We start from the raw sequence: 27,728 nt of genomic DNA, 5'->3' as shown, positions 1-27,728 counted from the left end.
TTAACTACAGTCTCTTCAAGATCACAGAGATCATAAGTAAGTAAACAGAAAGGAAACTGCCTCTTTCTGGGGAACAAGAGAACATGCTCTACTTCTGTGGAAACCTTCAGAGTTCCCGTGAAGTTGGAAGGAAGCAGATATCTTGGCTGGGTCGTGGATTTGACTCCAATACAGTCCCATTATCTCTTCCGGTGCTACTGTGAGGCAGGAGGAAAGGAAATGATGTCGTTTCCAGGGAAGAGTTCCTCGTTACAGCCGTGCAATTCCTGAAAGATTTCGGTTTATTTTTGTACATGACACGCTTTGTTTTGTTTCAGTGAAGCGTTTCCTCTGCGCTCCTTCAGCAGTATTGCATTAGTTCTGGTAATATAAAAAAAAAGACTAAATAAATAAGTGTTTGCAAATGCAGAGAACCCAGATGAACCCTTTCTTTCTGTTGCACTTGCCGGCGGAGGGTTGGACCGTCACGCCTGGTGTTGGGAAACTTTGTGACATGAGATATGTACCATGAGTGGTGAGTCAGCATTTAGCTACCTTGGACCTACACTGTGGAACTCCCTCCCAGATAAGTTAAGAGCCACTGATACACTCAGCACTTTCAAGAAGCATCTTAAAACACATCTTTTTACCATTGCTTTTAATTAGGTGGTGGTAAATTGGTTGACATGTATTTAGTGGGGGGTTTTTTTTAGACAAATTGGTTTAGACAATGATCTCAGAATGACCACATAATTGTTTCAAACTTCTGAGAAATTATGTCATTGATTCGGAAAACTCCAAGTGAATGCAACACGCTTCTGCAGCTTTCAGCAATCCCCAGGGTGCAGGAGGCTGTTGCTGCTCCTGTGGGTGGAGAAACTGGTCTCTCTCTCCCTCTTCTACGATGGATCTCTCCCTGTATGATTGTTGAACGTCTCTTGGTGCAAAATGGCGGCTCTAGGAAGAAGCCCTCGCTCTTTGATTCTGAGGGACTGACACCAAAACCTGACGTTTACCGCTGAGGTTTTACATCCTGAAACATTTTCTCATATCAAACTCCACTGGAGCTGGCGTCGCATCGTAACATCATCTTCGATTGGCGAGAAACAGTTTTTAACAGTGTTACAGTGTTTTAGGGTGAAATTGTCCTTTAACTTAAGTTTTTGTTTTGCTTAAACCTAACCTTAGCTAACCTCTTCACGTGCTGAACACATGAAAATAGCAAAATAGAAATAGAAAATAGTCAAATTTGTGCCTTTTGTGGTGGAGGAATGTAATCCTGACATTATCCAGCATGTAATCTGCGTTTCAGAGTTTCTGCTCATTTCTTAACTTTTTGTGAGACTTTGTGTTGGACCCGAACAGTTGCCGTCCAGCTTCAGATTTCCTCTTAGAAACCTTATTTATCCAGCACTAAAGCTGTATTCCAGCTCTATAATGAACTTTTTGAGATTTCAGAGGTTCAGATTTTGTTCCTAAAGCTGCGCAGAGCCGACTGAAGTAAACACTCTTCAACTCAGAGTCATCGACCTTGTTGAGACAGACGGCAGGAGGTCGCTCAGGAATCGCCAGCTTTCAAGGGACAGCAGAGAAGAGACATTGCTCAATGAAGTCACACATGAGACAAAACCACAACATGACACACAGAAAAATGAAGGAGCCGACAATGGTTCTCCAGAGTGACGCCATAGAAGAACCATTTCTGGCTGCACAAAGAACCTTATATGGTTATTTAATTCCTAGCTATTGGACGGTGGAAAATAACCAAACCCCTCCATAGTACACTGCCAGTCAAAAGTTTGGACACACCACATTTCTCTTAATTTTTTACTATTTTCCACATTTTAGAGTAATAGCAATAATATCAAAACTATGAAATAACACAAATGGAATTATGCAGCGACCAAAAAAGTGTTAAACAAATCTTATATTTTAGATTCTTTGCCTTGATGGAAAGGTAAAGGCTTTGGAAAGAAATTCATACATAGGATCAACTTCACTATTTATATTTGTCTAGGAAACTAATATCAAGCATTTAAGCAGAAGACTTTAGATCAAAATGGCTTTAAGAGAATGAACTGTTGACTGGTAGTGTATTTATTGTGAAATGAGGCTAAACAGATAAACAAAACACAATGCAGGCACCAAAGCAGAGGAGAACAGGAACGGTTCTTCTATGGCGTCAGTCCGGAGAACCATTTTCGTTTTATTTGTGCACGCACACTCACACTTCATATTGCAACATGTGCAAGCATGTCACATATTGCAATATGAAGTGTGAGTGGACACTGTTTGTGATCAGCACCAACATCTCAGAACCACAACAACTGCTGATGAGAAAGTTTGATGATGGCGCAAGTATGAGCGTTTAAAAAAAAACACATGATGTCAGCATACTGGGAACACTGGAAGAACAGCAGATGTTACCAGAGGTTAGTTTCAGACATCTGTGTTATTAGAGAGAGACAGTGTGTGTGTATGTGTGTGTGTGTGTGTGGTCATACTGGGCGGGTAGAGGAAGGCGTGTCTCAGGTTTCCGGCGCTGCTGTACTGGTCACATGTGGGACTGAGGGCTGCTGGGAGTCTCACATCAGCTCTCAGACAGCCTGCGGTCGCCGCTGGCAACGGATCCACGTCCGCCTGCAGGGGCGAGACGACGACATGAGGTCATGTCCGGATATTACAGTGCACTGTGAGACAATGTAATGGGTGTGTGTGTGTGTGTATAGTGCGTATAATGCTGAGCGTGCACTACCAGAATAACAGTAAAGACATCAAAACTATGAAATAACACAAATGGAATTATGCAGTGACCAAAAAAGTGTTAAACAAATCCAAACTATCTTATATTTTAGATTCTTTGCCTTGATGGAAAGGCAAAGGCTTTGGAAAGAAATTCATACATAGGATCAACTTCACTATTTATATTTGTCTAAGAAACTCATTTCAAGCATTTAAGCAGAAGACTTTAGATCAAAATGGCTTTAAGAGAATGAAGAACACAGAGCATTCAGTCAGGTGGGTCCAGACTGTTGACTGGCAGTGTGTATTGAATTCAAACTGTTAAAAGAAAGAACACAGCATTCTGCAACATGGGCATTTTCAACCCGTTTTTATAATACGCACAAGAAAAATAAGAAAATAAATTGGCGCCCTATAAATACAAGGCTACGACAAAAAAGTCTAGTTAAAAAAAAACCAAGAAATATACGTACAAAAGAACCTGGGAGCAAACGTTTCAGCTACACACAGAATTATTTTCCTTTTTTTGTAGATTACAATAATTCTGTCTGTCTGAATTATTGATTACTGAGTCAGATCGACACTCTTCTTTCAAGCCCCAAAAAATGCCAAGTAAGAGGAGATCAGTTATCAGTGGGAAGTCCAGCAAAATGAGACTAGGTCAAAGACTGGGTGAGACTGGGTAAGACTGGGTGAGACTGGGTGAGACTGGGTAAGACTGGGTGAGACTGGGTGTGACTGGGTATGAGACTAGTGAGACTGGGTGAGACTGGGTGAGACTGGGTAAAACTGGGTGAGACTAGGTGAGACTAGGTGAGACTGGGCAAGACTGGGTGAGACTGGGTAAGACTGGGGTGAGACTAGGTGAGAGACTGGGTGAGACTGGGTGAGACTGGGTGAGACTGGGTGAGTCTGGGTAAAACTGGGTGAGACTGGGTAAGACTGGGTGAGACTGGGTAAGACTGGGTGAGACTGGATGAGACTGGGTGAGACTGGGTAAGGCTGGGTGAGACTGGATGAGACTGGGTAAGACTGGGTGAGACTGGGTGAGACTGGGCGAGACTGGGCGAGACTGGGTAACACTAGGTGAGACTGGGTAAGACTGGGTGAGACTGGGTGAGTCTGGGTGAGATTGGATGAGACCGGGTGAGACCGGGTAACACTGGGTGAGACTGGGTAAGGCTGGGTGAGACTGGGTGAGACTGGGTAAGACTGGGTGAGACTGGATGAGACTGGGTGAGACTGGGTAAGGCTGGGTGAGACTGGATGAGACTGGGTAAGACTGGGTGAGACCGGGTGAGACTGGGCGAGACTGGGTAACACTAGGTGAGACTGGGTGAGACTGGGTAAGTCTGGGTAAGACTCGGTGAGACTGGGTAAGACTGGCTGAGACTGGGTGAGACTGGGTAAGACTGGGTGAGACTGGGTAACACTGGGTGAGACTGAGTAAGACTGGGTGAGACTGGGTGAGACTGGGTAACACTGGGTGAGACTGGGTAAGACTGGGTGAGACTGGGCGAGACTGGGCGAAACTGGGTAACACTGGGTGAGACTAGGTGAGACTGGGTAAGTCTGGGTAAGACTCGGTGAGACTGGGTGAGACTAGGTGAGACTGGGTAAGACTGGGTGAGACTAGGTGAGACTGGGTAAGACTGGGTGAGACTGGATGAGACTGGGTGAGACTGGGTAAGGCTGGGTGAGACTGGATGAGACTGGGTAAGACTGGGTAAGACTGGGTGAGACTGGGTGAGACTGGGCGAGACTGGGCGAGACTGGGTAACACTAGGTGAGACTGGGTGAGACTGGGTGAGACTGGGTAAGTCTGGGTAAGACTCGGTGAGACTGGGTAAGACTGGCTGAGACTGGGTGAGACTGGGTAAGACTGGGTGACACTGGGTAACACTGGGTGAGACTGAGTAAGACTGGGTAAGTCTGGGTGAGACTGGGTGAGACTGGGTAACACTGGGTGAGACTGGGTAAGACTGGGTGAGACTGGGAAAGACTGGGTGAGACTGGGTAAGACTGGGTAAGACTGGGTGAGACTGGGAAAGACTGGGTGAGACTGAGACTGTATTGTATACCACACTACATCAAACACACTCATGATCGCATTCACGCCTATGGGCAATTCAAAGTCTCCAATCCACTTGAGCTGCTTGACTTTGGATTGTGGGAGGAACACATTTTTTTTTTTTTTTTTTTTTTGTAAGGTTGCTGGTTTTTACTTTTGATCATTACTGCTTGTAAATTATTAAACTCAGGATGTAGTTAAATATGCTGCTGCACTGTGAGGTGTGCACTTCACAGTATGCGCTGTATCCGGATATGTACATATTGTATTATATGAACTTTACAGCAGTGATTCTCAACCTTTTTCATATCATGGACCCCTAATTTAGTCCACATTAGAGCCACGGACCCCCATTTAATGAGATTTTGTCTCTCGGACCCAAATCTGAGAATATTATTGTAGGTAGAGAGATAACAGAGAAACTATGATCAGAAGAGTCATTCTTCTACATTCTTTAACGTAGCGTAAATGAAATAATGCCGAAGTTTAACAATTCATCAGTTTGCTAGGGACCCACCAGAACCCCCTCAAGGACCCCTGGTGGTCCCCGGACCCCACGCTGAGAACCGCTGCTTTATAGTATCTACTTTATCTTGATATGTGCATGTGTGCTAACCCAAACACACTGAAACTCTAAACCTGCATTAGTGCAATTATTGCAAGTTTTTCTTGTCATAAATTTTTTCAAAATTTAAAATTGTTTAAAGAATAGTGATTTTGTTAAACAAAACTGGATGTGAGTGTGCAGGATTTACTGAGTTTGAGTCTGATGAAAGGGTTTGCTTCATGGACCAAAGATTAACTGTAGCTCTAAAACTCCTTGTTCACAAATCCAGTTTGGACCAAACTCTCTCTGAAGAAATTAACTGCAGACTCTGAGATTTGGAAACTGCAGAAGTTCATATTGTGATTTCGATTTTTTTTAAATTAATTGTTCAGCTCTACTTGCTGATATCTAGTTTTGTATGTCTCTCTCTTCCTGATGTTTGTCCTCTGTCATTCTGTTCTGTGGTTGATGGTTGATCAGTTAGATCCAGTTAGATCCAGTTCTCTGTAAAGTCCATGTGATGAACGGCTTTATAAATAAACAAGATGCAACTTGAAACTTGAGACAGAGCAGACAAACAACATGATGATTTGCACGCACTGATATGCATACTGAAACTCAGTGATCTTGAGTCACAAGCAAATGTCAAGTCATTTGCCACAGTCCCAAATAAGCCAAACATCATAACAATCGTGACTCGTGAGCCTGACTCGAGTCTAAGTCATAAGACCCAGGTCACACATCTGGGTCCAGCTGGAAACAGCTAATGCAAACTCAAAAACTGAAATCATCTCACTGCACTCGCAGATAATTTTACCGTTTTCAACAAATAAAACGTTTTTTCCAGGAGAACGAAACTTGCTTCTGGACATTTACTTGGTAAAAATGAAATTGCCTTGGAGAAAGTTTCTTGTTTCCAGATTTTCTTCATTGTTTTATGATGATTTCTTGAAAGAAGTCATATTGGCATGAATCAAGTGAAATTGACTGAAACCAGCAGATTATCTGCCAGTGCAGTGAGAGAATCTGACTAAAAATATCATGAAATAAACTGATAGGTCTGGAGACAAGATCAAATCACGGGACAGCATGTCATTTTTTGCAGTGTGTGGAGTTACAGGAGAGCAAGCAGGAGTGTGAGTTCACACTGGACAGACGTCATTTTTTACCAGAAGCACCAACATCAGATCCAGACGATAACCACTTTTGACGAGGTTCTGGTCGGGTGTTTTTAATAAGAGCAAAACGTATCGAGCGCCTGTGTTTCCACTGTTAATTCTTACCGTAATGTTGGAGGTAGGGCTGTAGTCGAGACCGCCTTGGTCGAGTCCAAGTCCAGATCGAGTCATCGGTGAATCGAGTCCGATTCAAGACCGAGACCGAGGGGGGGTCGAGACCGAGTCGAGACCAAGACCGCAAAACTACGAGTCCAATTCGAGACCGATACCATAGCAATGTGTTATCCAAGGCTACCATTGTATTTATTGACTAAAATAGCATATTTTTGTTTATTGCCTAAAATAGAAGGGAGGTTTCTAAAGACATTTCAACAAAATGAGCAATACAATAATATTATGTAACGTTAATTCATCCGAGACCAATTCAAGACCGAGTCATATTCACTCCCGAGACCGATTCAAGTCCGAGTCATATTAACTACAAGTCCGAGACCGAGACGAGACCAAGACCGTCAAAAATCGGTCTCTAGTCCGGTCTCGGTCTACAGCCCTAGTTGGAGGTTTGAACAGATGTTACAGGTCTGGATCTGACACTCTGTAGCAGCCAATAATGTAATAATAGAATGTAGATAGAACAGATAATGTAACAACTTGTCAAAATATAATAAAATATTCAGTTATTATGAAATTAGTCAATATTATTACATTATTGGTTTAAAAAAAAAAAATGCAACCCAATAATGTAATAACTGCCATGTAACCACTTGTCAAAATGTAACAAAATGTCTAGCTAGTATGTATCTAGTCGTGTGTGTGTGTGTGTGTGTGTGTGTGTGTGTCAGGTGCTACCAGGCTCACCGGCTTGTCGACGGTGAAGGAGGTCCACAGCGGCATCAGGGCTTTGCGGCTGAAGGCGCTGACGAAGCCCTGCTGGTGGAGGAGGCAGTAGCTCTGTCCGCCCTGAAGCATCATGGGACGGCCGAACGGCGCATGCTGCTTCTCCACGGCAGACTCTGGAAGGGAAGAGAGGAAGAGTTCGATTCACTCACCATCAGAACCGTTTTTAATCATCAGCTACAGCAAATGTCCAGGAATGACACTGTGCAGGTGACATTGGTGCAAAGACGAGTTTATGTAAGAAACTAAATCCACCTGTTCAATAATCATTTGTAAATATTTCAGTTTATTTCACAAGATAAAACACAGAAGGCAACAGTAAACATCCTGAGGGAAACCTGATGCAGCAGCGATGTGTTCACTTGACTTGAAATAATACTTGAAAATAAGTCTGATAAAAACTTGAAGTAAAGACCAATGCAACTCCACTTTGAAATATCAAAAGGCTAAATACTTTATTTATTATTAAATACGTTAATACATGATAGAGGCATTAAGAAACAGCAACATGTTTGGGCCATAGGGCCGTCTTCAGGGTGTCAAAGCTTACGAGGAGTTGCCTGGGTCTTTACTTCAAGTTTTGTGTCAGAGGTTTTTGCCCATAGACCAGAGAGCAGCCTCTTATACTACAGAACCCACCAGTAGAGCTCTTGTATCTCTTTTTTTACTTAAAGGTCTCATATTCTCCACTCACCAGAGTTTTATTTTGCGTCTTGAGGTCAATTCAAAGCTGTGTGTGTGGTGTCATGAACCAAAAACACTCTCAATCCATTTTCACACGTTCATTTTCCAGCATCTCTCTGAGCCTTACCAAGAACAGGCCGTTTCTGTCGCCGTGTCTTTAAGGCTCATTAATATTAACGACCATCTGTTCCAATTGGCTAACCGTTTCAAGAGTGAAACGTAAGACGCCGCGGCCCGGCGGCTACAAGTAGGGAAAACTCTCCCGTAATAAACAATGACAACCGCTCCAACCGGGAAGGGGGCATGGCGGTTTGAAGTACGTTTTAAAGTGTGTTTAGTGGTTAGGGTTAGTCCTACCGTGTGTTTTAATGTTTGTTTAGCCTACTATCTCAACCACCATGAACCTCTCGTCTGCCTATGTCACTTTGGCAGTTTTATCAACTTTGATACCTGGAGGTAACGCCGACAACGCCGACAACGCATATCCAGCGTTCTGTCATCACCTCTTCCTGGGAGTATCTGCTCTCCTGCAGGGGTAATGCAAACAGCTTAGGCTCTGATATTACTCTACCCCGTGATTTATTAAGGGTGAGAACAAAGAAACAAAAAGCAAAGAAGCGAGGCTCCAGAGGAGGTATAAGGAGGCGAGGAAGCCGTCAACCTCTACCAGCGATGACCTTATGAAACGTAAGATCGCTTAACAGCAGGCTGGATGAGGTAACACTTCGCATCAAATACGGGGGGGGGATTTTCGATGCAGCAATCTCAACTGTTTTACTGAAACTTGGTTAAAACAGGACTGCAATGTGGACGTTGATGGATACACTATAATCAGAGCAGACAGAGATAAGGTAAAATCTCTGTACCTCTGTATTCTGGTCACTATTTTTGAACAAATATGCACAAGAGACTATGAGATCCTGGTGGTATCATTCAGACCTTTTTATTTACCCCGTGAATTTGGACAGCTCACTATTATATTGGTGTATGTACCGGGACCCAATAACAAAGAAGCAGCTGAACGCATATTGGACTGTTTTAACAGTGCGCTTGCACGATCAGCTGACCAACCAGTGTTCATTCTGGGGGACTTGAACACACTCTCCTTAGCAGCACACCTCCCGACTCTGCAGCAATATGTCGACTGTCCAACTCGCTCATCACACTTCCTGGATCTCTGTTATGGCACTTGCATATAAGGCAAGTACAGACAGTGAGTAAAGAGGGAAAAACCCCTCCATAAAAACAATTCAAGTCTGGGATAGAGAAAGTGAGGACAAGCTAAGGTGCTGTTTTGAAACTACAAACTGGGATATGTTTTTTGACGTCATGCAGAGACCCCCCATGAGCTGACAGACTGTATCACTTCATATATACAATTCTGTGAGGAATCTGTAATCAACACCAAGGAGGTCCTCAGGGGTGACACTGAAGGTGTCAAAGACAAAATAATAATAATAATAATAATAATAATAATAATACATTAAATTTGTAATGCACTTTTCATTAGAAGCAAATCCCAAAGTGCTACAGAGTAAAAGGAAAGAAAAAAAAAACAGGAGCATAAAAACCGATAAAAAGGAACGAACAGCAAAGATCATTAAGAGCCACACAAAGGAAAAAGGCCTGATTAAAAAGGGAAAGTTAACAGACAATGCATAAAAACAAAGATTAAAAAAAAAAACAGTACAAAGAAAAGAAAGGAGCTCAGGGCTAAGATGCGCAATGCCAAAATTGATTTTAAGAACAAAGTAGAGAACCAAGTCTGCACAGGGAACCTCAGACAAGCATGGGAGGGACTTAACACAATGATGGGTAGAATGCCCCAAAGACAAGAGGATACCTCTGTGGACAGCCTCGCCTTTGTGAATGAACTTAACCATTTTTATGGAAGATTTGACGCCCCAGGCTGTAAAGACAGGAGCAACGCCATCTGTACCAACATACCCAGAAACCCCACAATCCAGCTGTCCGAGGAGGAGGATGGCACCTGCCTCTCTCGGATTAAGCCCCACAAAGCACCCGGACCTGATGGCCTACGTGGACGTGATTTGAAAGCGTGCTCCATTCCAACTAAGGTCAGTTTTAACCAAACTATTCCAGTGCTTACTGCACACCTGCACCGTGCTTAATACATGGAAGGCATCTATTATCAGACCAGAACCCAAAAAGCCAGCGTCCAAAGACTTGAATGCCTTTCTGCCCTGTAGCCTTAACCCCTGTACTGGCCAAGTGCATGGAGAGGGTGGTCAGTAAACATCTCACCTCATCCACAGCACAACAACTGGACCCATTACAGTTTGCTTATAAAATCCACAGAGGGACTGAGGACGCCACGTTGCCAGTCACCTACAAAAAACTAACACATATGCACGGATTTTATTTGTTGATTTTAGTTCTCCTGCAACGGCTTCTGGACTTTGGGGTGAGCGGGGGCCTTGTGCACTGGGTCAAGGATGTTTTTAACTGACCGCCCACAAAGAGTCCGTGTTAAAGAAGTCCCGCAGGTCTGTGTTTTATCTCCAGTACTATTCTCTGTGTACACTAGTGAAATGACACTACACAACAGCAATTTCAAGCTATTTAAATATGCTGATGACATGGCTTTAGTGGGTCTTTTCCATAAAAATGATGATGTCTCTGATTATTTTGCTCAGGCTTCCAAGTTTGAACAGTGGTGTAAGTCCAGCTCATTGTTAATTAATGTTGGAAAAACAAAGGAACTTATTCTAAACCAAGCAGATCCACTCTCATCACTGATACTGTGTGACCAAACTGTGGAAACTGTCAACTGTTTTAAGTATCTGGGAACACACATAGAAGACAAACTGAGTTTCACAATGGGACAATGGGCCTCATGCAGGAAGCGATATACGAAAAAATTTTCTCTTATTTTTGTTCGTATCCACGATTTGTTCTTATTTTGTTAGTACCCATTAATTTCTGGGATTCACCAATGTTTTCTTATTTTTGCTCTTCTCTTAGGTAAGAGAAAAGTTTACGAGTGGTCGAGAGCACTCTGACCAAGATAAGAAAAAAACATCTCGTTTTCACAGTCCACAAATTGTTTGTCCAATGCAAGGAAACATAAGTTTTAAATTTGAGGAACATAAAAAAACGCATTAATATCATATAACCAAATTTAGATTATTATATGTTTTAGAGTAATTATAATGATTGGATTATTAAATTCGTGGGCTAAAGAAATACTATTGGTCCATTGATCCCAATTAAGACTATAAAAACCCTTGGATGATATTGCGTGCGTTCAGCTTCTGAATGGCTTACATGCTGCTCTGAGATGCTTTGGCCATCCAGGCCTTACAGAGAACGTGTTTTTACAGATCGCACATATCTGTTTGATGAGACGGATGAATGGCTGCTGAGCTGTTTCAGATTGCCAAGAGCACCTCTCCAATTCTTGGCCATGTGCCAGAGTATTTGCACACAGCACAACACCTGCCCTTATATGGTGTTTAGGGGGCATGTTGGGCCACGCCATAAGGTGAAACAAAAGAAAACGAATTAAAACAATAGGGCCAGCATCTGTGGCCTAACAAGAAAACCAAAAGCCTTAACTCTAGCCAACCCGCTGGGCTAGAGTTAACTGGCTGGAATTCAAACTCCGGTCTCTCACTGGACGAGACTTGGGCGAGCCCCGGGATCCCCCATGACGTCACGGAGGATATAAATTCCAGGAGCTACTTTTCCGCATCGCCCCTTCTTGCGACTCCGTTGCTACAACAAAGTGGTACATTTTAACGTTCAAACTGTTCTTTTTGTTTAAGCCGAGGCACAGTCTTCAACTCGCTGGACGAGCCCAGACTGTTTAGTGTTCGCCATAACCCTATTTGGATCCAGAAGGATTAGATTAGCTGTTTGTGTATCCGGCAATCTAACTCCTTGCGCGCAGCCGACCTGCAGAAGTGGACTGGAAGAGACTACAGCTGAGGACACTCCTTCCCTCCAAGAAGATAACGTAAGGATACGTTTCTTCAATCAAGTCGACTCCTGGCTGAAATCCTTCGCTGCCTACGAGGAAAGCCAGCTGACCGTTGCTCCGTGCGAGGAGACATAACGGTCTCGCCGCGCCGACCCGCCTGGAGAACCCCACCGGCTCGAGAGTGATTTTCCCAAGTAAGAGGCTTTGGTTCTGGGCAGAGACTAGTATAGGTGTGTTATTTAAGCTTTACTGATCAGAAGCTACTGTTGTGCGTATTGGGAAGCGCATTGGACCGCCGTGTCCATATTATGCTGTGAAACCTATCATTAAGCTTGCTGCTTGATTTGATTGTAATGTTTTGAAGCTGAATGTGTGCCATTGCATGTCGCTGGACTTGCAATTGTGTTTATCACATAGAGAGCCAAGATATTGCATTTTACTAGTTCAAAGACCAGTAACCCGGTGTACTACTTCCCAGTTGTATCCCGAGTTTCTGTGTGGTAAAAGGCTATTATTGGTGCTTTAGACGGCGAGTGCTCCCCTCCATTCTCCCTCTCTCTCTCTCTCTCTCTTACTAACACACACACCTACACACACCCACATCTCATTGCACATCCACCGCTACCTGAGGAGTAGATGGTGTTGGTTTTAGCTGCCTAATTCCAACCCCATCTTGATTCCAAAACTCCTCTTTGTTCAAACTGTGCGGTCACGGCCGCCATTTTGAACTCTCGCGAGACGTCCCACCCACGTGGTCACGTCAGCCATCTTGCTCTCTCTCTCTCCACTCTCTCTCTAGCCTCTCTCTCTTCCACACACACACACACACACACACACACACATCCATATATGCCATATGCTGTTTATGTCTTTTATGCTTGATAGTTAGAATTATAGTTGTAGTTGTGTAATAGTACTTGATTGGCTGAAGTATTATTGATTATTAATTGATATTACTAAAGTAAATAAACACTGTTATACATTTAAAGAGAAGTTGTTTGTGATTTCTTACGCATATGTGTTGTGGTAACTGCTGGTTGTGAGGGCCTGTGTACGAATTCACCCTTCACTGTTCACTCATAAATGTACAGTGGTACTCAAACACTGTAATTTGGGGTGAACAGCCATTGTGAGACTGAATTAAAGGTGCGGTTATTGGTCCCTGATTCCAGGGTGGTGCCCCCTTTATATTGACTCCCGTCAATAATTTTATGAATAATTAATAATTCCATAATTATTAATTATTAATTGCTAATAACCAAACCTGCCCCCTATCAAAGCCCAACAGGCGTTACCTATGCTAATAACAAACAAGCCTCCAATTTATGATCAAGTGGCATTTATCATTCAGCACACCTGGGTAAGAGCAGATTTGGATGGTTAAGAACGTTTGGTGCATCTGGAGTTGACTTATCTTATTTATTCTCTTAGAAAATTAAGAGAAAATGTAAGAGAAATTTAAGAGAATGTTGCTGCATGAGGCCCATTGTTGATTTTATATGTAAGAAAGCTAGTCAGAGACTGTTTTTAATTAGGAAATTGAAGGGGTTTGGGATCAGTCTTGACATTTTGGAAAAAGTGTATGTCAGCCTGATAGAGAGTATCCATGTTTTTAATATCTCTGTCTGGCATGGGCACTTGACTTTAGTAAATACAAAAACAAGCTGAACAGGATTGTTAAGACAGCAGGGAAGATAGTAGGCCGCCAACAAAAACATTACAGCCATTACACCTTTACGGCACAGCTGTATACAGGAAAGACACACCCCCTCCACCCTGAGTTTGAGCTGCTCCCCTCAGGGCGACGCTATAGAAAACCCCTGGCAAAGAAAAAGATCTGCAAGGGTTCTTTTATCCCAAATGCAATTAATGTGGCCAACAAACTACAGTAAACTTGAATATGGGAGTGTAGGCTGTACACTGTGGGTATGAACGAATCAATGTTGTTGTACAGTTGAGAGATCTTTGTTCTGTTAATGTGATGTTTTGTTGATGTTTTTATCTTGTGGACATGTTTGTGTTTATATTTTCCTGGGTGAGACCAAGGACAATTTTCCTGCCTCGGCTGGACAATAAAGTTTATTCTATTCTATTCTATTCTATTCTATTCTATTCTTCTCAACTGCTTTGAAAAAAACACTTTGTAGAAGAATCTAAATAATGACACTACATGACACTAAATCTTTCTTTTAAAGGTCCATATTCTCCACATGTACCAAAAACACTCTGAATCCATTTCTCCACGTTCATTTTCCAGCATCTCTCTGAGCCTTACCAAGAACAGGCCGTTTCTGTCGCCGTGTCTTTAAGGCTCATTAATATTAACGACCCCTCTGTTCCGATTGGCTAACCGTTTCGAGAGTGAAACGTGAGACGCCGCGGCCCGGCGGCTACAGGTAGGGAAAACTCTCCGGTAATAAACAATGACAACCACTCAACCGCTTTGAAAAAAACACTTTGTTAGTCTATTATTTCTTACAAAAATGATAATGAGCGAACCTTTGTGACGCCACAAAGTTACAGAAGTCCAAACGGCTCGTTTAGAGGCTCGCTTTTCTAATATGGATTGTGTGGATTTAGTTGGCGACCGTGCATTTTGATACTTTCACCATGTTTAGATAGACCATCCAACTCCTTTATCATCACAGAGGCAAGGGGAGTCCTGTTTTATACCATATGGAACCTTTAAGTTATTAAAAATAAGTAACTTCAGACAAGTCGTTCAACAAGTTATTTAGTGTGCAGCAACTTTACTTCTTTATGGGCAAGAGTAAACATCCTGATGTGAGATGCATCATTCCCCTGAGCTCTGTCAAAAGCCGATCAGCAGTGTTGACACGTGGAAAAATGAACAGACAGACAAACGAGATAAGACTCTCCTGTCTGTCTCTACTGTGAACTATCATAATAAAGGCAAAAAGTAAATCCAGACATGCATCATGCGGCAGGGACAACAGGACCTCATGTACCAGGTAAACATATAAGCGATGCCCGTATATTTTTAAGGCTTACATAACACGTAAATATGAAGGCGCTTTCAATGTCATAAAAAAATTTTAAAAAAAATAAGCTCTTTACCTTGTTCAGCTGTCAGATTCAGACGGCTGTTGATGGCATTTCCACTCTGAGGAGGAAGAATAAACATAGAATGGTTATATGTTATGTAACAGTAATCATTTTTACAATATAAAATAGCCTATGGTATAAAATGCACATGTTGTTCTATAAGGATTTATGTGAGTGTGTTTGTGTCTGTTTGAGTGTGTATGTGAGGGAGAAATTAACACAGGAACACTGATAGTCAGTGGAGGGTCTGAATACACACCAGCACACACACACACACACACACACACACACTCACACACCCACACACACACACAAACACACACAGTGATACACACAGTGATACATGGGATGATTCATTTCCTGTCGCCTGCTTTGGTAATATTGTTTGTTTTTAAAATGCCATGCCAACAAATCACACTGAATTTAATTGAAAATTGAATTAAAAGGAAAGTCCTTTATGTATGCAACTGTGTGTGCATGTATGAAAAGTAAAATCGCTCCAGTCAACAGAAAAGTCTAGAGAAAGTGTGTATAGAAAGTATTATGACAGAAACCAGCAATTTGACGGTTGATGGTTTAAAGCAGAGGCCAAATAAAAACTCATAATCAAAAGTTCTCTCCCTTCATACTTTTGAATTTCGAGATGGGGCAACCACAAAACCGACCTTCACTCGGTTTATCTCGATTTCCTGTAACTTCTCCGTGCCAGTCTGCTCTTATCACAGGTTTGAAGGAGATAGCACAGAAACTTGCTTTTTACTGTAAGTCTGCATCACAACACACATATTGCAATAGATGAAACCGTAATAGACAGTGATGTGGTGTTGGCAGCAGCCGGGGTCAGGCACCGCCCACAGCTGCAGACGTTACCAACTTCTCCTTCAACATTTATTTCTCGTGATCCATCATTACCAAACCAAACCCTGTCATTTTATCCCTGAAATGTCCTCAATTTCTCCATTACATAAGCATGAATTATCTGTTAAAAATAGCATAGCTTTAAAAGAGTAAGGTTAGTATCATGGGTTTATAAGGGATTTATTCATGGGTTGATTCACAGAGACACTAGAAATTAAGATTTTTCATGCCTTTTGTGCAGGTTTACAGGTTATTAATGAGTTATTAATGGAAAGTTCCTGTCTCCCTGAATTTTGCATTAAATTAGAAGGTAAGGAGTCAAACATTAAGGGAAGTTTAAGGAGGTTTTGATGGGGTCTCCTCCATTAATAACTCCCTTAACTCATTTTAAGGGGATTTTGCATGACTTGACTTGTGCCGATTTGTTTTTTGATATTCCGTACTGTTTCGATTTTATTGGCTTCCAAAGTTTGATCAAATGTTGTGGGGCCTATGTTTTAAAAATTGGTATACCGTATTTCCTCTAATAGTGGCCGGTAGTCAATTAAAAGCCGGGTCTCCGATAATGGCCGGGGCCGTGGTCGACACGAACAAATAAAGGCCGGCTCCAAATACAGGCCGGGGAAAAAAACAAAGGAAACAAGCGTGAATTCGCCATAGCTGTGACCACGTACTGTGTGGCTATAGGCCGCCAAAGGGTGGGGAAACTTTTGTGGACCAACCAACCGACCGACCGACCGACTAAAACTCTAAACTGCATGTATGGTAATATAGTATCTATATAGTATGTAGTGTTGTATATAGTGATGTAGTATGTATATGACATCTACACTACCAGTCAATAGTTTGGACATGCCACATTTTTCTTTATTTTTCCTATTTTCCACATTTTAGAATAAGAGTAAAGACATCAAAACTATAAAATAACACAAATGGAATTATGCAGTGACCAAAAAAGTGTTAAATCAAAACTATCTTATATTTTAGATTTTCTTTGCCTTGGATGGAAAAACTTCACTATCTATATTTGTCTAAGAAACTCATCAAGCATTTAAGCAGAAGCCTTTAGATCAAAATGGCTTTAAGAGAATGAGGAACACAGAAGATTCGGTCAGGTGGGTGCAGACTTCTGGCAGTGTAAATGACATGGTATCAAACCCTCTGAGCCATGCTTGTAATGAAGGGATTTATAAATAAACTTGACCTGACTTGAAACATACCGCAGCTTCTTGTGACAGTTGTTATGGAAACCGGAGCGTGTTTTCTTGTTTCTGGCTGATTTGCATTGTTATGTCGACACGTAACAGCGTCCCAAATCATTCACAAGTCAGCACACATGCCTCGCTTCCCACAGGGTAGAAAGCGAGTCTATCGCACCCCATCTAAACTGCAGTCAGAGGGAGGATCGCCCCCTCAGCTGCTGTTGCCATGATGATGAAGGTCCGGGTGAAAAATATTGACAGTGAGGAGGAAATCTACTGAGGAGTGAATCTACTGAGGAGTGAATCTACTGAGGAGTGAATCTACTGAGGAATGAATCTGCAGGAGTTTTGACTCACAGCAGCAGGTCGTTTCCATGAAAGCGAGTCGAAGTAACTTCAGCGGAAGTCGAGTCAGGAGTGACTCCGAATTCCCATGCTCTGCAAGCCAGTAATCCCTTAAAATACCCATTAATTCACCCCTTAATTCGTGCAATATCCCCCTAAAATTAATTAAGGGAGTTATTAATGGAGGAGACCCCATCAAAACCTCCTTAAACACCCCCTTAATGTTTGACTGCTTACTTTCTAATTTAATGTTAAATTCAGGGAGACAGGAACTTTCCCTTAATACTCCTGTAACCTGTAAACCTGCACAAAAGACATGAAAAATCCCTTAATTTCTAGTGTCTGTGTTAATCAACCCATGAATAAATCCCTTATAAACCCACGATACTAGCCCTACTTTATTAAAGTTATGTTATTTTAATGGATAATTAATGTTAATTAATGAGAAATTTCTCATTTCAGGGATCAAATTAAGGGGTTTTGGTTTGGTAGTGAAATATTCTGAGTCCGGTCAGAAAGCCTGAAATGAAGCTGAGGAAACCGGAGCACAGGACAGTTTCTATTTTATTTATTCGGTTTCAACTCGACTTCAATGCTTCAACTGCGTCTTCATCAGAGTGAAAACAGTTTGAAGCTGAAGCTCTCTGTCTGCCCACTCTATTCTTCTCTACTCTACTACATTCTACTTTACTTGACTCTATTCTTCTCTACTCTACCCTACTTTATGCTAGTTTACTCTACTCTTCTCTATTCTACTCTAACTCTATTCTACTTTAATCTACTATATTCTAGTTTATTCTACTCAACTCTATTCTACTCGACTTGACTATATTCTACTTTACTTGATTCTATTCTACTCTACTGTACGCTACCCTTGTCTGCTGTGTTCTATCCAGTTCAGTTTTAATCTGCTCTACTCTGTTCTACTCAGTTCTGTTTTAATCTACTCTACTGTGTTCTGTCAGGTCAGTTTGACTCTACTCTGCTTTACTCTAGCACTACTTTATGCTGCTGTACTCTATTGTGTTCTGTCCACTTTAGTTTGACTCAATTCTACTCTACTCGACTCTACTCGAGTGTGACTCTACTGTATTCTACTCTACTCGAGTGTGACTCTACTGTATTCTACTCTACTCGAGTGTGACTCTACTCTTCTCTACTCTACTCCAGTGTGACTCTCCTCTACTCGACTCTACTCCAGTGTGACTCTACTCTTCTCTACTCTACTCCAGTGTGACTCTCCTCTACTCGACTCTACTCCAGTGTGACTCTACTCTACTCGACTCTACTCCAGTGTGACTCTTCTCTATTCCACTCCAGTGTGACTCTTCTCTACTCTACTCCAGTGAGACTCTACTCTTCTCTACTCTACTCCAGTGAGACTCTACTCTTCCCTACTCTACTCCAGTGTGACTCTACTCTTCTCTACTCTACTCTACTCCAGTGTGACTCTCCTGTGCTCTGTGTGTCAGTGTGTTCCCACCAGCTGTGGACAGGAGCAGCCCAGACTGTCCTCCGGCTGCAGGCTGATCAGCGGACAGCGGGCCGGCCGGCTCTGCTCGGCGGGGGGGGCGGGGGCGCGGGGGGGGCGGCGCAGCAGGTGGTTCATGCTGCCGCGGGTCCCGTTGTTTTCTGCGGGAGAGATCTCCAGCACATCTGGGTTAGGGGAGAGTTGGGTTGAGATGAGTTTATGGAAAATGTAAATGATAAAACATAAAACAAACGCCAAAGAGAAGGAAAAAACACAAATTCAGCAAGCGAGATTTATAAACTAAACAAAACAAAACAGGCTTATAGAGATCTTTCAGGTGATGTCACCCCCATCTGGCGGCCATATTGGAGGTCTTCAGCTCTGTGAACAGCTGATCGTGTTTCTGTCTCAACAGCTACAGTGTTTTGAGTTGGAGTAGAGACTAGAGCTAATGACAAGACAGCCACACACACCACAACAAGCTGACTCATGTAGGGTTTCTCTCTTGTTCTTGCACAGTTGTTATTATTTGCATAAAGCTAGTTCTTCTGCTTCACGACTCTCAGACCTATTTGTGCCTCAGGTGTAATTTGTCAAGAAAGATTTCTGCATGTATGAACTCACCACACATGAGGTTGTAGAGCTCGATGTTGGAGAAAGGTTCGATTTCTGTTTTGTACAGAAACTTGGGTCCATAGCTGACGAACATGGCCTGAGAAAATAAAAAAAAGGTTAAAAAGGTTGAAACTCCTGTACTTCAGTGCTGCAGTGTGACAGAGAATAGCTTTTGCACACACAGTGGGCAGGTTTTGGAGAAAAAAGATCCGAGGAGGTAAAATTGAAAATAAAACAGTTTAATTCAAAAAGAAGAGAGGCAACTTTTTGGCCCTCTGACGCTCATTGGCGTCAACATCGCATCCATTTTGCAGTTCACCTCCATATTAATGATTATTAACATTTTAAAGACAAAGCAGAGGGTTTTTACCACTACTGCCGACTGATGACATCATCAAGGCATTTCTCAAAGCCTTGAAACTTCCTCAACATATATACTGAGATTTATTCTTTCACTTAAAAAACAGTAGTAAAGTAAAACTAGAAATAACCGCCTCGCGGTTGTATGCCTCCGCCAATAAACGTTGTTTTATCATTGCAAGGACAGTCTTTATTTATTGAACATATATAATTAATGTGATTATTAGGTCAACTTAAAGGATTTTGGTGTCTGCAAAAGTAAGTGACAGCACTTCCACCGTTTTTGTAGAATGACCCAAGATCGTTTTCTCAGCTACAGTGGTAAGCAAAACATTATGATGTCACAGTGAAGTTGACCTTTGAACATTTTATCCTATTAGACATTTGTGTGAAATTTTAGCGCATGAATTCTTGAGTTATGGCCAAAAACATCTTTTGTGAGGTCACAGTGACCTTTGACCTTTGACAACCAAAATCTAATCAGTTCATCCTTGAGTCCAAGTGGACGTTTGTGCCAAATTTGAAGAAATTCCCTGAGATATCGCGTTCACGAAAATGGGACGGACGGACGGACAACCCGAAAACATAATGCCTCCAGCCACGGCTGTCGCCGGTGTGGAGGCATAGAAACAGAGAAGTAGAGAAGAATAGAATAGAATAGATCTCCAGTGCTCACAAGCATGCTCTCCGCATCGTTGTCGTAGCCGTGCGCCCCTCCAGAGCAGGACCACAGAGAGCCTGGGGAACTGCCGGAAAACACAAGTTCTTCAGTTCCTGCACAGCGATCAATCATTTCTTCTTGTATCAAAATCAATCATTTGTTTTCAACTGCACCTGCACAATTGATTACAACTGAGGTGTTTTCTCCACAGGAAGGTAGACATAGGACAGTCTTACACACTTCAGTACTTTTAAACTTTAAGAAGATGCAAGTAAAGTAATAAACGAGTTTTGCGTTACAATATGCATTTTAATGATATAAGTTCTACTGCAGTAGAGGCCTGTCATAAAGTGTTTTGCGTCGTCACCAATGGTTACAAGAGGCACAACCGCCATGTTGGAAGAGCGACAACAAAAAACATTGTAACATTGTCACTTCTTTAACATGAAACCTTTTGCTTTGTTTGCACTTCCAACTTGGCGGTGTGTCCCTCGTAACCAACGGCGACGGTGAAAACTTCAAGCAACAGCCGCAATTGAAAAACAACCGAAAAACTACTGGAGGAGAGATGAGTGATGCATGATGGGGGACTCGTACCTCTCGAACAGCCACTTTGGGGTGACGAGGACGTTGACGTCTTCGATGCGCCGGCTGTTGGCGTAGTGGAGGCGCTTGGGCAGGTTGGCCTTCAGGTACGGCGTGATCTTTTGGTCCGGCCTCTTACACTGACATCACCGACAAGACGGAGACAAAAGTTACCAGAGTTATTGTAACTTACAATAAATGAACAGGAGCTCCAGGTCACTTGAATTCAACTTTGAATGAGAAATGACTCACTTCTTTACCAGAGACTCAGGCAATAACATCCTCTAAAATGTCAGTAAAGGCCTCAAGGTAGCTACTAATGAGATAATCAACAGTGAGCTTTACTTTAACATTTAACATAAGAGTTACCAGTAACTGAAGCTACTTACAGTCATGTTGGCCACAAGTCCAGCTGAGTTCACTGCCAAGGGAAAAAAAGGGCTAAGTGAGTGTTTTTGTCAAACCTCTGCCAACACTGGACAATTCTCCAGCTTTCTGTTGCAGCCAAACACATCAGTCCTAACACTTCAGATTAAATTAAATTAATTTCTAGACTGTAAACAGACCATTAGGGTTTGGAATCAAGTCTCTTGTTAGTTTCATAGTTCTGGCTAAAAAACGATAATCGCCACGGGTTAAGGGTTAGTTAATGCTTAATAAGCATTAACTAACCCTGTACTGTATGTAATATTCAATATCTTTTACTTGTTGTATTGCTTTGCAGTACTGTATCCTACTCTTTGCTGCTGCAATGACTAATTTTCCCCAAAATATCAATGAAGTTCATCTAATCTTATATGAAACAGATGTTGGCTAAACATCTGCAGAACAGAAAGGAGCCCTTATTGCAAATGAAATCATAGTAAATATTTACACTTGGCCTACAAAGACTTTTTGTTGAAAACCTTTGACATGGCACATTCCTGTGTGGGCAGAACAGTGAGATATCGTGTTCAAACGACACGCTAACAGCTAGTTTTGGAGCTTTCTGTTCCAGTGAAGCCAACAGAACAGGCCTGCAGTGATAAAACATAATGAAACCTGTTCAAAACCCCTTTCATGATTTCAGCACTGCATGGCCGCAGGTCTAAACACTGAATGTTTTCCTCAGTTCCTGAGAAAGTTAAAATTTTGGGGATACGGGGTTTGCTGCTGACAGCAACGATATACATCCACATCAATACATCTACATCTTAACAGATTAGAGCATTTTAAAAATCCTTCTTTAAAGGATTAACGCTGGTGTTTTTAAATACATTTCTTATCGTCAACAAATCCTATGAAAATAACAAAATCAACAATGCGTTTGCTCTACTCCGGTGGTTCTCAACGTGGGGTCCGGGGACCACCAAGGGTCCTTGAGGGGGTTCCAGGGGGTCCGCAGCAAATGGATGAATTGTTAAACTTCAGCATTATTTATTATATTTACAAGAAGAGGGTCAGTGGCCCTAATGTGGACTAAATTAGGGTCCTTGATATGAAAAAGGTTGAGAATCACTGGTCTACTCCCATTACTTTCCGACTTCCCACGTTCCCTCTTCATCCTTCAACCCGGAAGTCACTGGGTCCAATTGTGAGCTAAAAACCTTTAAATACAGCTCACAAAGACATAGCTTCAATTTTAAAAATCGCTAACTGTTACCACGAAAAGTCAGGCTGTTGTAGTTATTACCAAATCAAATTCAAATGGGAACAAATTCTTCATTACACCGGGGACTATTTTCTGTGCTGAGGAACTACTTTCCTGAGATGGAAAACATGTTTACGGTCGGCTTATTAAGTTGTTTGAGGAAAAAGTCGGCCGGCCTGTTTCCTCAACTTTATCTCCTTCTCTCCTTCATGACCGAAAAGGGGATCTAACAGGTAAAATCAATGAGGGATCAGAGTTCTTCACCTGGATTTCACTCTGGTTCATGAAAACAGCTGTTGAGGAAGAAATGGAAAAGTAGCTGTACTAAGCATCGTTCCTATATGCTCACTCAATATGTGACCTTTGACCCATATTTACACCTTTAGTGCCTAAAACTCCAGAAGACTAGTGCTCATTGTAAGAGACAATCATGTAAGAATAGACTTTATGTTAGTGTGTATTGTAGAACTGGTTTTGACTAGTTTGAAGCGTGCATATTACGTTAGCCATAGATTGATTTCTTAGAAAGGGATGAACAAAGCATCTATACATACTGAAGTGTATAAAGAAACTGACATTTCTACCTTTTGGTCAGAAAATATCCCGCAGCCCACTTGAGAGGTTTTCTCGCCATGCATGTTTGAGTAAAGAATCCACGGAAGACTCTTGAACCTTTGCTCATTCATTTTGACCCACAAGGGTGAGACTCGTTTTTCCCCTACACTGTATTAACATAATCAGGAATATTCAACGCTATAAAACTCAGTGTAATCATCCAGATTTTGAGTTCCTTGGCTCCCAACCTGCAGGCTGAATAAACTGTCAGACTGCCGCCCTCTCCTCCTGAGTTTTCTTCCACACAGCAGACGGTCGTAATATTTTGGCTCAGCATGTGGACTCACAGACTGTGTCTTTGTCCCTGGCTCTGATCCGTCCGAATGTCCCCTGTGTGACGCTGTAGTCCGTGACGCTGCCCACCAGGTCCTCCAGCACCTCCTTCCTCTCACAGCTCGTGGCCTCCATACCTGCAGCAGGAGTCAGCTGTTACTTTTAGACTCCTCACGTCTTTTTTTACAACATGCTGCATCACATTTCAGACATTTAGCTGATGCTCTTATCCTGAGAAACTTAAAGCTGCAATATGCAACTTCTTTCACCTTCTTTTGCACACACAATGGGCAGGTTTTGGAGACAAGAAAAGGTTGATAAACATCCAACTGCCCAAGTGGAAAAAAGATCGGAGGAGGTAAAATTGCAAATAAAACAGTTTAATTCAAAAAGAAGAGAGGCAACTTTTTGGCCCTCTGACGCTCATTGGCGTCAACATCGCATCCATTTTGCAGTTCACCTCCATATTAATGATTATTAACATTTTAAAGACAAAGCAGAGGGTTTTTACCACTACTGCCGACTGATGACATCATCAAGGCATTTCTCAAAGCCTTGAAACTTCCTCAACATATATACTGAGATTTATCCTTTCACTTAAAAAACAGTAGTAAAGTAAAACTAGAAATAACCGCCTCGCGGTTGTATGCCTCCGCCAATAAACTTTGTTTTATCATTGCAAAGACAGTCTTTATTTATTGAACATATATAATTAATGTGATTATTAGGTCAACTTAAAGGATTTTGGTGTCTGCAAAAGTAAGTGACAGCACTTCCACCGTTTTTGTAGAATGACCCAAGATCGTTTTCTCAGCTACAGTGGTAAGCAAAACATTATGATGTCACAGTGAAGTTGACCTTTGAACTTTTGGATATAAAATGTCATCACTTCATCATTTTATCCTATTAGACATTTGTGTGAAATTTTGTCATAATTAGCGTATGAATTCTTGAGTTATGGCCAAAAATGTCTTTTCTGAGGTCACAGTGACCTTGACCTTTGACCTTTGACCACCAAATTCTAATCAGTTCATCCTTGAGTCCAAGTGGACGTTTGTGCCAAATTTGAAGAAATTCCCTCAAGGCGTTCCTGAGATATCGCGTTCATGAGAATGGGACGGACGGACGGACAACCCGAAAACATAATGTAATATGTTACAATACAGTGTAATGTAATAAAAATATTAATAATAATATAAAGATATTCTATATCTTCAGCGTGTGTGTTCAGGCCTAAAACCCTCCGTTTGCCTCAAAGTGACTTGTGGGCGGGGCCAGAGGTGAGCCGGTTGTGTCTTTCAAGGTGAGGCGAGCAGCCGCAGAGCAGGAAGTCACAACAACAACAACAACAACAACAACGGAGGAAAGCAGGAAGAAAAGAAAGAAGAGCAAAGCGAAACGTTCAGAAACACGGTGAACATCGGCGTCAGATCGGCTTTGCGCTGCCGGTGACCTGATGACATCATCAAGACGCCCGGGGGAGTTGGCCAATGGAGGGGGAGGAGGGCGGGGCTAACGATACACTTTGTGACTCGTGGTGAAAAGTTGCATATTGCAGCTTTAGAAAGACAGCAGAATAAGCTTCTTTTCCTAGATTTCCAACATTGTAAGTGACCAAAAGTGAGAAAAGTAAAATCATGAACTGGTTACCATAAGACCAGCATTATAACCAATTACATTTTTGATTTTTTACATTTTACAATAATTTAACACTCTGTTCTTCAGAATGAGGACTTTTACTTTTAATACTTTAGTACATTTTACTCCTAATACTTTTACTGAAGTAAACTTTTGAATGCAGGACTTTTACTTTTAAAGAAGCATTTTTCCATTATGGTATTGCTACTTTTACTTGAGTAAAGGATTTGAGGGCTTTTTCCACCACTGTTCATGACACACTTTTCATTAAAAACAAATTTCAAGGTGCAACAGGAAAAAGAGACAAAGCAAGTTAAACACAATGAGAACAGAAAGATAAACAAGACTAGGTCAAAACCTAGTATATGGCTGGACCGTGTATGAGTGTGCCACGGCCGACCAATGGTGTAACTAACTCCGCTGTAGACTGCTAATACAGAATAATAGTCCATACATCCATACTGATCGTTCATCGTTCGTGGCCCCGGGAAACTTCGGGAAGGTCGGAAATAAGCCCTCGCCGTGATGAAACCTCCATGCTTGTTTGTGTCTCTCTCAGGACAGAGGGGCTTCAGGTGGACTGAGCTCGGGCATATGCATCGACATAAACGGTGATATGATATAATTGTATAGATTCTACTTTAGCTTCAGCTTACATGCATGATATTGGTCAGCCTGCTGACTGTGTGGGAGAAACGGGCTCCTGATCTCAGCGGAGAAACTAGACGGCGGAGAAAACAAAACTGAAATTTCTGGCTCTGTGATCCTATGATGTGCCACGAGCCATGGCCGACCAATGGTGTAACTTGATCACTCAGTCAGTCAGTCAGTCAGTCAGTCAGTCAGTCAGTCAGTCAGTCAGTCAGTCAGTGACAGACATTCGCGTTTGTAGGGCTGGCCCCGCTGTTGCGGTCCAGCCAAAAACAGAAGCTGATGTTCACTGAAGGTCACTGAACCATGAGTTCAGTTTGTTATTTCAGATTTGTTTGTTTGGTCACAGGAAATCCCTTTGTGCAGAGGAAGGTCATCAGATATGTGTGTGGGTGTGTGTGTGTGTGTGTGTGTGTGTGTGTGTGTTATGTCACCATGGTCGGCCACGATGATGATGTTGACGCAGCGGTGCAGGCCGAGCTGCTTCAGGCCGTTCATCAGCTGACCGATCATCTGATCCACTCCCTGGATGGCTTCAATCAGCTGGGGAACACACACACACACACACATTAGCTGACCATTACACTGTTGTTTATCTGGCACATCAAGGTAAATTATTCTTCTAAAAGAAATTAAAGAAATTAACAAAAATTCTAACAGTTGATTGATTGATTGACTTTTTTTATTTTTAACTATACTGTTGATATTTGAATAGTTTCCTTCCAAAATGAGCTGTTTACTGTTTGACAATATCGTCCCCTACTGTTCCAACATGATTTCTGGCATTAAAGTGAAGCACATTGTAGTTTAAAATAAAGTATGTATCTAAAGCTTAAAGCTTATCTTATCTTTGCTTAAAAAAATTGTTCTGTTTCTGAATCATCTGTGCTGACCTCTGACCCCTGACCCCCACTGGTGGAACGACCACATGCACAGCTCTACTCAGACATGATTCGTTTCCAGTGAAAAGTGAGGTAATGTTATTATCAGTGCTGCCATGCATCACTCCTTTTCTCATCTCCTGTAAATCCACCAGGGAAAACAACCTGAGGTGAAACTCCTGTCTGAACTGAACTGAACTGAACTGAACTGAACTGAACTGAACTGAAATGAACCTTCAAGAGGACCTTCTTCCCACAAGAGGACTACATCATTGTTATCTGAAAAACAATCAAGATGTCGAGATCAGAGCCAAACTCTGCCTGGCAGCGATAACGCGCAGACAGAGTAGACAGACTCTTCCCTTAATTATGGAGATTTTAATTAACATTAAAGATGTGTTAACTATTACTTTACTTCAGCGTTGAAAACAAAACCAAATGTGTCTTCAAAGCACGCTGTGTTTCCTAATGACACAGCATGCTCGAAAGGCACAGATGGATTTAGCCGTTGCACGCTACAGCAATTTAGCTTCACCACTTGTTTATTAATTATTCAGAATTGATGGAGCTTCCCACTTTTCAACGCCTTGAACTCCCAGCTGCAACTTGTTCACTGCAGACACATGTTTGTTTAAAAGTTGCGTAAGAGGCAGTCAGCTGTTAAAATAAAATCAGGTGAATCTGTGCCGAGCGCATGAATGTCAAGGTCTGTCCCGGGGCAATTGTGCGGTTTTCTTGTTTCTTACCCGAACTGAAAGGCGTCTCTCTTTTCAAATGGAATAGCTCTAAAGTGTTTTGACAGTTTCCTCATGCATCCTGTTTTCCAGAAAAGACTT

The 27,728-nt window shown here is 42.1% G+C and overlaps 1 protein-coding gene across 1 annotated transcript in view; it reads right to left on the bottom strand.

Annotated features, from left to right (window-relative positions):
* Nucleotides 1–2,483: 2,483 nt before the first annotated feature.
* Nucleotides 2,484–27,728, bottom strand: part of LOC139651291 (venom phosphodiesterase 1) — a gene marked incomplete at its 3' end in the record, with an annotated part of 51,539 nt that continues 26,294 nt past the window's right edge. Inside the window, exons 12-21 of the mRNA XM_071528156.1 lie at nucleotides 26,446–26,554; nucleotides 23,737–23,859; nucleotides 21,594–21,625; nucleotides 21,217–21,344; nucleotides 20,635–20,704; nucleotides 19,608–19,695; nucleotides 18,996–19,168; nucleotides 15,120–15,165; nucleotides 7,376–7,530; nucleotides 2,484–2,619 (exon numbers count right to left, since the gene is read on the bottom strand). Of these exons, the coding sequence (XP_071384257.1) occupies nucleotides 2,484–2,619; nucleotides 7,376–7,530; nucleotides 15,120–15,165; nucleotides 18,996–19,168; nucleotides 19,608–19,695; nucleotides 20,635–20,704; nucleotides 21,217–21,344; nucleotides 21,594–21,625; nucleotides 23,737–23,859; nucleotides 26,446–26,554 (1,060 nt within the window). The remainder of the gene's footprint in view (nucleotides 2,620–7,375; nucleotides 7,531–15,119; nucleotides 15,166–18,995; nucleotides 19,169–19,607; nucleotides 19,696–20,634; nucleotides 20,705–21,216; nucleotides 21,345–21,593; nucleotides 21,626–23,736; nucleotides 23,860–26,445; nucleotides 26,555–27,728) is intronic.

Source organism: Centroberyx affinis, unplaced genomic scaffold (genome assembly GCF_046629955.1).
Source record: "Centroberyx affinis isolate AG114_WGS23_722 - 3 ecotype Tasmania unplaced genomic scaffold, CSIRO-AGI_Caff_v1 ptg001626l_1, whole genome shotgun sequence".
NCBI classification, from domain to species: domain Eukaryota; kingdom Metazoa; phylum Chordata; class Actinopteri; order Beryciformes; family Berycidae; genus Centroberyx; species Centroberyx affinis.
Note: the sequence above shows the minus strand (reverse complement) of the source record. Positions and strands in the feature narration are given on the sequence as shown.